Source organism: Miscanthus floridulus, chromosome 4, assembly GCF_019320115.1.
Source record: "Miscanthus floridulus cultivar M001 chromosome 4, ASM1932011v1, whole genome shotgun sequence".
NCBI classification, from domain to species: Eukaryota; Viridiplantae; Streptophyta; class Magnoliopsida; order Poales; family Poaceae; genus Miscanthus; species Miscanthus floridulus.
The window spans coordinates 119895163-119907302 of record NC_089583.1 but is presented as its reverse complement, the minus strand read 5'-3'; the positions used below and the strand labels follow the sequence as shown (position 1 = coordinate 119907302).

At 59.6% G+C, this 12140-nt stretch overlaps 1 protein-coding gene across 1 annotated transcript; it reads right to left on the bottom strand.

Moving 5' to 3' along the window:
- Positions 1-11390: 11390 nt before the first annotated feature.
- On the bottom strand, positions 11391-11825 carry LOC136549215 (uncharacterized). The gene has a single exon (XM_066540472.1). It carries the CDS (start codon positions 11823-11825, stop codon positions 11391-11393), a length of 435 nt encoding a protein of 144 aa, XP_066396569.1.
- Positions 11826-12140: the final 315 nt, after the last annotated feature.

The window sequence follows — 12140 nt, the reverse complement described above, 5'->3', positions numbered from 1 at the left end:
GTTGATCTCTCGCAGTAGGGGAGCGTGTGTGTTACAGAGTGTTGTGCGTTGCTTGCACGTGTGTCCGATCTGCCCCCTAGAAGTAGTCCTGGTCACTCCCTTTTATAGTCGAAGGGGGGCACAGGAACGGTACATGGATTTGCTACGCGGCGTTTCCTGAGCGGAGGCGGCGCGCCCGAGCCATGTGGCTTGTCACTGTGGCGAGGGTGGAGCGGCCTTGTCCTCGGTGCACTGGAGCGACGCGCCGGTCACGCCTGGTCCTATACGATGTGGGAGCTCCTATGGTGGCAGGCGCGCCTTCTTCTGTTGGAGGCGTGTTGGTTGCTGTATGTTTGACCGGCGTGGAGTGCTGAGGCCGGGTTGATGTGATGGCGCGGGTGTGCTGACTCCGAGGATACAGGAGCTTGGTCCTGTGCGCGACGTGGGAGCCCCTACAGCTTGACGCAGGGTATGGCGCATACTGCAGACGATGTGCCGGTCCCAAAGCGCCGACAACGTAGAGAGCCGAGGCCCAAAGCTGAGGCCCAGTCGATGCAGAGGCTGGACCGTCGTGGGGGGCTCGGCGGGCGCGAGCCCGAGGCTACAGGAACTCGGAAGGGGGTGGCCGAGGCTCGGAGGGAGCAGTTGTCCTTGTATGTCGATTCCGAGGCTACAGGGGCCTGGACTTGACTTTCCATGCCGCGTTGTCCTTGGAGCAGGGGTTAGACGGCATAGTGCAGCACTGGTCTCAGTCGTGGGTACAGCGCCGAGCACAGCGACCGATAACCCCCTCCCCGTCTTGTCCTGGATGGTATGGCGTTGATGTGACTCCCGTCTCGTCGGCCACTCCTCTGTACTACGCCGACGTGCGGCTGACGTCGCGGGAGTGGTTGGACGCGTTGGTTGGATGTGACGTTCTGTCAGAGGAATCGGTCGAGGCGGCGGTGGCGGGGTCGTTGTCGAGCCGGCCTCGAGCGAGTCAGAGAATCGGTACCTCGTCTGAGGCCTTGCGACGCGGGGCCTCAGGCGAATCAGAGAATCGGTACCTCGTCCGAGGCCTTGCGTGACGGGGCCTCGGGCGAGGGGGCCTCGGGCGAGCCGGAGAGTCGGTCCCTCGACCGAGGCCTTGCGGTGCGGGGGTCTCTGGTGAATCGAAGAATCGGCCGAGGCCTCGTGGTTGTCTCTTGGCCTCGATATTTACAAGGTCTAAGCAATTTTTTTGGTTCTTGCTTAGGGTACCCCTTTTTATGGTATCCGACAGTAGCCCTCGAGCCTCGGGGGGAGTGCGAGCACTCTCCCAGAGGTTTAGACGAGACTTGGCTCGCAGCAGCTCCCGTCGGGATTGTGTTTTGTGCTTGAGGCCTCGGTAGGTGCGCGCGAGCGCACCCGCCGGGTGTAGCCCCCAAGGCCCTGGAGGAGTGGATTTACTCCTCAGGGGCTCTTTCCCTATTGAGTGGGGGGGGGGGGTTAGTCGCGTTTGCCGAGCCCCTGAGTGCGAGTTTGGGTCGCTGGGTCTCGGCTGGGTTGCAGGAAGAGCCCCCGAGCCTCTGCTCGGAGCAAGAGGGCGATCAGGCATTTCCCTGTCTTTTTTGTGTGGCCCTCGCACATCCTTTTCGTTCGGAAGAAGGGGTGGAGTATGCCAGGCTACCCTCGGTGGGCGCGAGCAGTGACACCTCCAGTGACCTGTTATCGGGTAAGTCCAAGTGGAGGCCCATGTCCCATTCGATAGGGGTCGACTGGTGGGCTAGTGACACGCTCTAAAAGTACCAGAGGGCTTCTCTAGTGGGTCTTAGGGCCGTTCGGTTGGCCCCGGGGGCTCGATGCCTCCCTACGGTGGGATCCCATTCAGAGACCTCCCTGCCGGTCTCAGACACGACTTAGGGCATCCCAAGCATTTGCTTGCTTGGGCCTTGGCCATGTCGGGCTTGCCCATAGTCATCTCTGACTCTATTTGTCCTAGGGCGGTTGTCGAAATCCTCGGGGGCCCAGCCTTCGAACCCCTGGACTGTAACGGGCTCGGTGCCCAGTTCCTTAGTCTGAAAGGAATCGGTTTGGTTGCAGGAAGAGCCCCTGAGCCTCTGCTCGAGGCAAGAGGGCAATCAGGAGTTCCCCTATCTTTTTTGTACGGCCCTCGCGCATCCTTTTTGTTCGGAAGGAGGGGTTTTGCCGAGCCTTCGGGTGCGAGTTCATGTCGCTGGGTCTCAGCTTGGTTGCAGGAAGAGCCCCCAAGCCTCTGCTCGGGGCAAGAGGGTGATCAGGAGTTCCCCTATCTTTTTTGTGCGGCCCTCGTGCATCCTTTTCGTTCGGAAGGAGGGGTGAAGTATGCCAGGCTACCCTCGGTGGGCGCGAGCAGTGACACCTCCGGTGAGCTATTATCGGGTAAGTCCAAGTGGAGGACCATGCCCCATTCGATAGGGGTCGGCTGGTGGTCCTGAGACATACTCCAAAAGTGCTAGAGGGCTTCTCTTGTGGGTCACAGGGCCGTTCGGTTGGTCCTAGGGGCTCGGTGCCTCCCTGTGGTGGGATCCCATTCAGAGACCTCCCATCGGCTGACAACAGCGGGTGTGCCTTTTGAGGCAGTTTCTTAGGGAGACGGAACGATGCCTGCCGTTGCTGCAACGTCTACGGATGGGATGCTACTATGCATGCGCGGTTAATAAGGAAAAGGTGGACGCATGGGCGGTTTAGTCGGATCTGGATTAACTGCGCTAGATCTATGGGAAGTTTCCCCGGTTTCATCGCCCGTCCGTTTCACCCGCTTCTCTCCCTCATATATACGTGACAAGCCTCGCCCCGTCCCTCCTTACCTTGCCTGCCTACATTCGCCCTTTCTGCCCTCGAGCGGTTGCTAAGAATAGAGGAAGAGAGCGCCGGGGAGAAGAAAGGAGAAGGGGGAGAATAGGCGAGAGAGAGGGGTAGCGAGAGCACGCCTTACCGCCATAGTCGCATCCTCCATCACACCCATGGCAGGTGGCGCTGTTGTCCTTTAGGCAGATCCTTGGGGTCCGTCCGACGTGTCCACGGAGACGCTACAGTCGCTCGTCGACAATGGTCTTCTCCGCCCGGTCACCGACCCCAACAGGCCGGAGTGGATTGCTCCGGGGAGCGAGCTGGAGCCGAGGCCTCGCGATGGCTACATCGTGAGCTTCATGGCCTTCCACGAGCATGGCCTTGGCCTACCGACGGACCGGTTCATGCAGGCGCTCCCCATTACTACGGCGTGGAGCTCCACAACTTCAACCCCAACTCCATTGCGTAGGCGACCATCTTCGTCGCCGTCTGCGAGGGATACCTGGGCATTGCCCCCCACTAGGAGCTGTGGCTCCACCTCTTTTGGGCGGGGCTCACCACCAAGCCGGTGGGCATAACAGGCACGCGGAAGGCATTGAGGGCTAGCAGCTGCACTCTCTAAGTGCGCCAAGATCGGCAGCCCCTCTACATCCCAGCCCAGCTCACGTTGTCCAACCGCCGTTGGTACAACAGCTGGTTCTACCTCCATAATGACGACGGCAGGTTTCCCCCCTATACCAGGCGGATCGTGGAGAGCCAGCCAGATAGGTGGAGGTACGGCATCTAGTTGGTTGATCAGCCCAAGCTGCAGCCGCTCCTGAGGGCCTTGGAGAGGCTGCGCAGCCATGGCCTTACGGCGGCTATGGTCGTGGTGGCCTTCCACCACCGGAGGGTGCTGCCACTGATGGCTCAATGGCAGCGCCTGTTCGAGATGACACCGGATGAGCCGATTGATGGCATCCGGATGTCCACCGTCGCCCTCTCTGATGAGGAGATTCTGTGTCGGGTGAGAGAGACGGTGGAAGGGCGACTGAGGAGCAGTGGCCTAACTCTGTTCCCGATGCGCCCGTCGTGTGGGTATCTCTCTCTGGTGAGTTGCGCGTTGCTGCGGCCTCCGAGGCCTTCTTGCCCCTCGCCCTTTCAGTCCGTTGCCTTATTGCGTTTGCTGTTCCTGTAGGGGATGAGGGATGTGCGAGCCTCCCCATCGCCCGTTCCCGAGGACGCAGAGCAGCGAGCTAAGAACAGGGCGCACGCCGAGGCGTACAAGGAGCGGAAGGACGCTGAGGAGGCAAGGCGCAAGAGGAAGAACCTCAAGCGTGATGAGCTGGAGAAACGTCGCCGGCAACAGAGGCACGACGGTCTCTCGAAGGAGCCATCTCCGTCATCGTCGCCGATGGACCTTTCGAGCGACAACGATGATGAGAGCGAGGCAGGGCGGGGTCCCCTAGACCATCTCCCCGATGTCAGGGAGACGGCGCCTGGGGCGTCGATGAGCGGCCTAGCGCCTTTAGGAGGAGGAGGAGAGGACGCCTCTAGGCTGGTGATCACCCGCCCTAGGACAGAGGCCAGCACGCTCGAGGCACGGGCGTCAGGGAAGCGCGTCGTCAGTCTGACGGGCTCGACGGTGGAGGTGGAGCGGGCGATGGCGGGGGCGATGGAACCACCTCCGGCACCAGCGGACATGGAGGCCGTGCCGCCGCCGCCGCCACCATTGCAGAGGACGAGGGACGTAGTGCAGAAGCGGTTGTGCCCCCGTTCCTCTGCTCGGAGCAAGAGGGCGATCAGGCATTTCCCTGTCTTTTTTGTGTGGCCCTCGCACATCCTTTTCGTTCGGAAGAAGGGGTGGAGTATGCCAGGCTACCCTCGGTGGGCGCGAGCAGTGACACCTCCAGTGAGCTGTTATCGGGTAAGTCCAAGTGGAGGCCCATGCCCCCATTCGATAGGGGTCGGCTGGTGGGCTAGTGACGCACTCCAAAAGTACCAGAAGGCTTCTCTAGTGGGTCTTAGGGCCGTTCGGTTGGCCCCGGGGGCTCGATGCCTCCCTGTGGTGGGATCCCATTCAGAGACCTCCCTGTCGGTCTCAGAACGACTTAGGGCATCCCAAGCATTTGCTTGCTTGGGCCTTGGCCATGTACGGGCTTGCCCATAGTCATCTCTGACTCTATTTGTCCTAGGGCGGTTGTCGAAATCCTCGGGGGCCCAGCCTTCGAACCCCTGGACTGTAACGGGCTCGGTGCCCAGTTCCTTAGTCTGAAAGGAATCGGTTTGGTTGTAGGAAGAGCCCCCTGAGCCTCTGCTCGAGGCAAGAGGGCAATCAGGAGTTCCCCTATCTTTTTTGTAGCGGCCCTCGCGTATCCTTTTTGTTCGGAAGGAGGGGTTTTGCCGAGCCTTCGGGTGCGAGTTCATGTCGCTGGGTCTCAGCTTGGTTGCAGGAAGAGCCCCCAAGCCTCTGCTCGGGGCAAGAGGGTGATCAGGAGTTCCCCTATCTTTTTTGTGCGGCCCTCGTGCATCCTTTTCGTTCGGAAGGAGGGGTGAAGTATGCCAGGCTACCCTCGGTAGGCGCGAGCAGTGACACCTCCGATGAGCTGTTATCGGGTAAGTCCAAGTGGAGGACCAGTGCCCCATTCGATAGGGGTCGGCTGGTGGTCCTGAGACACACTCCAAAAGTGCCAGAGGGCTTCTCTAGTGGGTCACAGGGCCGTTCGATTGGTCCTAGGGGCTCGGTGCCTCCCTGTGGTGGGATCCTATTTTAGAGTCCCTCCTTGTCGGTCCGGACATGACTTAGGGCACCCAAACAATTGCTTGCTTGGGCCTTGGGACATGTACGGGCTTGCCCATAGTCATCCCTAACTCTGTTTATCCTAGTGCGGCTGTCGAAACCCTTGGGGACCCAGCCTTAGAAACCCCTAGACCGTAACGGCTCGGTGCCCAGTTCCTTAGTCTGAAGGAAGGCGGGTGGGGATATTCCCCTCCTCGGCTGACAACGGCAGGTGCGCCTTTTGAGGCAGTTTCCTTAGGGAGGACGGAACGACGCCTGGCCGTTGCTGCGACATCTTGGATGGGACGCTACTATGGGTGGAGCGGTTAATAAGGAAAAGGTGGCGCATGGACGGTTTAGTCGGATCTGGATTAAACTGCGCCAGAATCTATGGGAAATTTCCCCGGTTTTCCGTCGCCCTCTGTTTACACAATCCACCCGCTTCTTTCTCTCCCTCATATATACGTGACAAGCCTCGGCCCGTCCCCTCCTTACCTTGCCTGCCTACATTCGCCCTTTCTGCCCTCGAGCGGTTGCTAAGAATAGAGGAAGAGAGCGCCGGGGAGAAGAAAGGAGAAGGGGGAGAATAGGCGAGAGAGAGGGGTAGCGAGAGCACGCCTTACCGCCATAGTCGCATCCTCCATCACACCCATGGCAGGTGGCGCTGTTGTCCTTTAGGCAGATCCTTGGGGTCCGTCCGACGTGTCCACGGAGACGCTACAGTCGCTCGTCGACAATGGTCTTCTCCGCCCGGTCACCGACCCCAACAGGCCGGAGTGGATTGCTCCGGGGAGCGAGCTGGAGCCGAGGCCTCGCGATGGCTACATCGTGAGCTTCATGGCCTTCCACGAGCATGGCCTTGGCCTACCGACGGACCGGTTCATGCAGGCGCTCCCCATTACTACGGCGTGGAGCTCCACAACTTCAACCCCAACTCCATTGCGTAGGCGACCATCTTCGTCGCCGTCTGCGAGGGATACCTGGGCATTGCCCCCCACTAGGAGCTGTGGCTCCACCTCTTTTGGGCGGGGCTCACCACCAAGCCGGTGGGCATAACAGGCACGCGGAAGGCATTGAGGGCTAGCAGCTGCACTCTCTAAGTGCGCCAAGATCGGCAGCCCCTCTACATCCCAGCCCAGCTCACGTTGTCCAACCGCCGTTGGTACAACAGCTGGTTCTACCTCCATAATGACGACGGCAGGTTTCCCCCCTATACCAGGCGGATCGTGGAGAGCCAGCCAGATAGGTGGAGGTACGGCATCTAGTTGGTTGATCAGCCCAAGCTGCAGCCGCTCCTGAGGGCCTTGGAGAGGCTGCGCAGCCATGGCCTTACGGCGGCTATGGTCGTGGTGGCCTTCCACCACCGGAGGGTGCTGCCACTGATGGCTCAATGGCAGCGCCTGTTCGAGATGACACCGGATGAGCCGATTGATGGCATCCGGATGTCCACCGTCGCCCTCTCTGATGAGGAGATTCTGTGTCGGGTGAGAGAGACGGTGGAAGGGCGACTGAGGAGCAGTGGCCTAACTCTGTTCCCGATGCGCCCGTCGTGTGGGTATCTCTCTCTGGTGAGTTGCGCGTTGCTGCGGCCTCCGAGGCCTTCTTGCCCCTCGCCCTTTCAGTCCGTTGCCTTATTGCGTTTGCTGTTCCTGTAGGGGATGAGGGATGTGCGAGCCTCCCCATCGCCCGTTCCCGAGGACGCAGAGCAGCGAGCTAAGAACAGGGCGCACGCCGAGGCGTACAAGGAGCGGAAGGACGCTGAGGAGGCAAGGCGCAAGAGGAAGAACCTCAAGCGTGATGAGCTGGAGAAACGTCGCCGGCAACAGAGGCACGACGGTCTCTCGAAGGAGCCATCTCCGTCATCGTCGCCGATGGACCTTTCGAGCGACAACGATGATGAGAGCGAGGCAGGGCGGGGTCCCCTAGACCATCTCCCCGATGTCAGGGAGACGGCGCCTGGGGCGTCGATGAGCGGCCTAGCGCCTTTAGGAGGAGGAGGAGAGGACGCCTCTAGGCTGGTGATCACCCGCCCTAGGACAGAGGCCAGCACGCTCGAGGCACGGGCGTCAGGGAAGCGCGTCGTCAGTCTGACGGGCTCGACGGTGGAGGTGGAGCGGGCGATGGCGGGGGCGATGGAACCACCTCCGGCACCAGCGGACATGGAGGCCGTGCCGCCGCCGCCGCCACCATTGCAGAGGACGAGGGACGTAGTGCAGAAGCGGTTGTGCCCCCGTTCGAGGTGAATGTTTTGTCGGTGGAGTTTGTAGTATCTCCCGCTCGTCCCTTGGTCGTATGCTGACCTTGTGAGTGCTTTGCCTTCAGCCAGAAGCGTCAGGCGGAAGTGCCCCCCCTGGCGCCACGTAAGGCGCTCAAGGTGAGCACCAGCTCCACCGCCCAATGGGTGGTGGATGCGTAGGCCGCCTTGCAGCGTGGCGTGGCGCCGGCCAGGGCCGATCCGAGGGAGCCAATCACCCAAGGGGAGGCTACCGAGGCGGCCATGGAGCAGGCGGGGGATTAGGCGCCCAGGACTTCCAAGGCCGAGGTGGCAGAGGCCAGGGCTTCTGAAATCGAGGTGGCGGAGGCTAGGGCTTCCGAAGTCTAGGTGGCGGACGCCAGGGCACCTAGGACCACCGAGGCCGAGGTGGTGGAGGTGGGCGTGGTGGAGCTGGCGGCCCAGGATGCAGAGATGGAGGCAGGGGAAGCTTCGGTACCACCCCCGGTCCAAGACCTACCGCCGTTGCAGGAGAGTGCCTAGGAATTGGAGGTTTAGGCAATCTCCTCCGACGATACTTCCTAGGGGAAGGAGGTGGCGAACACTGAGGCGGCCAGCACCATGAAGCAGCCGGTCCCGACTCCTATCGAGGGAGCTCGGCCCTTGTCTGGGTCTGCCCCAAGCCCCATGGGTGGGATAGCCCGCGCATTCTGTGGTGGAGCCAGGACGACCCTGAGGGGGAGCCTCTGTTCACCCTTGAGGACGTGGCGGAGGGGAGCACTGGAGCTCCTTCGAGCAATTCCGCCAACTGGCAGAGCAGTCACTATGGACAGCGCTGTCTGTTGTGGCTGAGGACTTGCCCGGTGTCGCCTAGGTACATGGTTTCCTTTCTTGTGCTGTGTCATCTTCTTCCCGAGTTTTCTTGCAGTGCTTGATGTTTATTCTGCCTGTCTAGGAGCTTGAGGCCCGGTCCCTCGGGAAGTTGATGTTCCTCCGGCAGGAGAGGGATGTTTGGGACCAGCTCCGGCAGTAGAAGGACCTACTCGCCGGTGCCAATGAGCTTCTGTCGGCGCAGAGCATGGAGGTGGAGGACCTCCGCCTTCGCTGTGCTGACTTGAAGGCTGAGGCGGCCACGACTCGGGAGCAGGCCATCCCTTTGGCGGCGCAGATCAAGGAGCTGGAGGAGGAGCTGACCCGGGTGGCCGGCGAGCGGGACACCTTCAGGTCCCGTGCCAAACAAGTGGAGGTCTCGGCCAAGGCTGTCGCTGGGCAGCTAGGGGCAGAGTAGGGTGCGCACCTACTGACGAAAGGTGCCCTAGGCGGAGGCCCTCAAGGTGGTCGACGCCTCCCAGGTTAGAGGTCCAAAGCTGGAAAGAGAAAGCTGAGGGTGAGTCCTGTAGGCCCTCGCCCTTGTTCGGCTTATTTCCTTTTGCGCTTAACCCCATCCCGCTTGTCTTAGCGCAGGGTTGGAGAAGGAGGTCTCTCGGGCAGCTGAGACCTCCGTTGGAGTGCAGGAGGTGCTCAAGGCCGAGATCCAGGAGCACAACGCGCTTGTAGAGCGCCTGCCCGTATCGTCCTGCGAGGCCCTAGAGGTCGGGGGTGTCAGGTCGAGTAGCTCCCTCAGGAGCCGCTTGATCGTGTTGAGCGGTCGAGTCCACGAGCGGCTCCGGGGGGCGCTGCATACGGGCGTCAAGCACGCTCTGGCCGTCGTCTCCTCGCACTACGCCGGTATCGACCTCGAGGCCATCAGCGACGGTGACGTCATGGCCGAGGATGATGAGGAGGCCAAGGAGGAGGTCATGAAGCTGATGGAGGCGGCTGAGGCCCCTAGCACAGCGCTGGTCAGTTTGTTCGAAGAGGAGGTGGTTCCTCCCACGCCGACCACCAATGCTGGCGACCCTGAGATTTGACCTAGGCCAAAGGGGTCATGTACACAGATTAGGACTTATGTTATTGTATCATAACGCTTGTGGCCATTGAGGCCTTTTAAAGTACTCATGTGTATAAGCTTTTTAATCGTTTTTTATTGTATTTCTGAGCCTTTGCCCTCTGTCTCATCTCAGAACATATCACTTGCAAAAAACTTCCTCGGAGCCTAAGCTGTCCCTTGGGTAAAAGGTGGTGAGGGAGCTGCCATAGCCCAGAGGCATAGGCTATCTCGTGGCTCGGTCGGCCTTTTGGCCCTGAGATAGACTTTTGGTCCTTAGGTCTTTTACAATCGATTTGTCAGCGTACGTGAGAGAGTTTGGCGTAGAAATTTTTTCGAAAAACGATTAAAAAATAGTGCCTAGGGACTTAGGCCCCCCCCCCCCCTTCTAGTCCACTGAGGGAGGCTCGGTTCTGCATAGGCAGAGCCGAGTCTTGTTCGAGCCCCACGATGGGCACCTCTAGAGAGCGGAGCCGAGTCTCCCTTATAGCGTTATAACGCCGATCCCCCATCGACGGGCTCAGGGGGTTTCTCAAAAAATTAGAATAACTAAAGAACGTTTCTTTATTGTATTTTGAGAAATAATGTATACAATGCTTGGAAATTTAAGGGTAGAAGCGACGTAGCTGTTCTATGTTCCAAGCGTTGGTGAGGATTTCGCCCTTCTCGTTGGCTAGCTTGTAGGTCCCGGGCTTTAGCACTTGGGCAACGATGTACGGCCCTTCCCATGGCGGTGTCAGCTTGTGGCAGCCCTTATTGCTCTGCCTCAGTCTCAGCACCAGGTCGCTCACTTTTAGGACTCGGCTTTAAATGCGTCGGGCTTGATAGCGTCATAGGGCTTGTTGGTACTTAGCCGAGTGTAGCAGCACAACGTCTCGGGCTTCCTCCAGTTGGTCGAGGGCGTCCTCGCGGGGTAGTGTGGCTGCTTTGCTCGTTGTAGGCCTGTAGCCTCGGGGAACCATACTCCAAGTCAGTGGAGAGGATGGCCTCGGCTCCATAAACCAGGAAGAACGGTGTGAACCCCGTGGCTCGGCTCAGAGTGTTCCTCAGGCTCCAGATGACCGATAGGAGTTCGACAAGCCATTTCTTGCCAAATTTCTTCAACCAGTTGTATATTCTTGGCTTGAGGCCTTGTAGGATCATGCCATTGGCATGTTCTACTTGGCCGTTTGTCCTAGGGTGTCCTACGGCCGACCAGGCCACACAGATGTGGTGGTCGTCGCAGAACGCCAGGAACTTATGGCCGGTGAATTGTGTCTCATTGTCAGTGATGATGGTGTTTAGAACCCCGAACCTGTGGATGATATCAGTGAAGAACAGCACCGCTTGCTTGGATTTGATTTGAGTGATCGGACGAGCCTAGATCCACTTGGAGAACTTGTCAATAGCTACTAGCAAATGGGTATAGCCCCCGGGGGCCTTCTGTAGAGGCCCAACCATGTCCAGCCCCCACACGGTGAATGGCCATGTGACGAGGATGGTTTGGACGGCTTGGGCTGGGAGGTGCGTCTGCCGTGCGTAGTACTAGCATCCCTCGCAGGAGCACACCAGCTTCATGGCGTCATTGACCGCCGTTGGCCAGTAGAACCCTTGGCATAAGGCATTTCCAACGAGCATGTGAGGCATCGCATGGTGCCTGCAGGCTCCCATGTGCAAGTCCCAAAGTAGGGCTTGGCCTGCTTTGGTGGTGATGCACTGTTGGAGGACACCAGATGGGCTTCGCCTTACAACTCGCCGTTGCTGAGGATGTAAGTTTTGGCTCGTCGCGTGAGCCATCGGGCCTCGGTCCTGTCTACAGGAAGCTCTCCTTGAATGAGGCAATCCAGGAACGAGGCTCGCCAATCCGTGCTTTGGTTAGCCTCGGGAGGCTCCACGTTGATTTCCATGACCTCGGGCTCGGTCGAAGGGGTCTTGGTGACAGAGGGGGCCTTGGGCCCTGCGGTGGGCTCGACTGGTAGGCCCTCTTCTGCTACCAAGGCGTAGTCGATGGAAGGCTTGTGGAGGTCTCTGGCGAAGATGTTCAGGGGGACCGGGGCCCACGCCGACACCATCTTTGCCAGTTCGTCCATGGGCTCGTTGAATTTTCGTGAAATGTGGTTGAGTTCAAGACCGTTGAACTTATCTTCTAGGCGACGTACCAACTTGCAGTACGCCTCCATTTTGGGGTCATGGCAGTTCAACTCCTTCATTACTTGATCGACGACAAGCTACGAATCGCCTCGTATGTCGAGACGCCGCACTCCAAGTTCAACGGTTATTCTACAAGCCATTGACAAGGGCCTCATACTCGGCCACGTGTTGGAGCGACGAAGTAAAGCCGGATCATGTAGCGCATGTGCACTCCAAGGGGTGAGATGAAAAGCAGACCTGCGCTAGCCCTGGTCTTCATCAGAGACCATCGAAGTACATGGTCCAGCATTCCGCCTAGACTTGAGCAGGGCAGCTGGGTGTCGGTCCACTCAGCCACAAAATTG

Excerpts from the sequence above, each read along its gene's own strand:
- LOC136549215 (XM_066540472.1), bottom strand. The coding sequence starts at position 11,825 with ATGGAGGCGTACTGCAAGTTGGTACGTCGCCTAGAAGATAAGTTCAAC.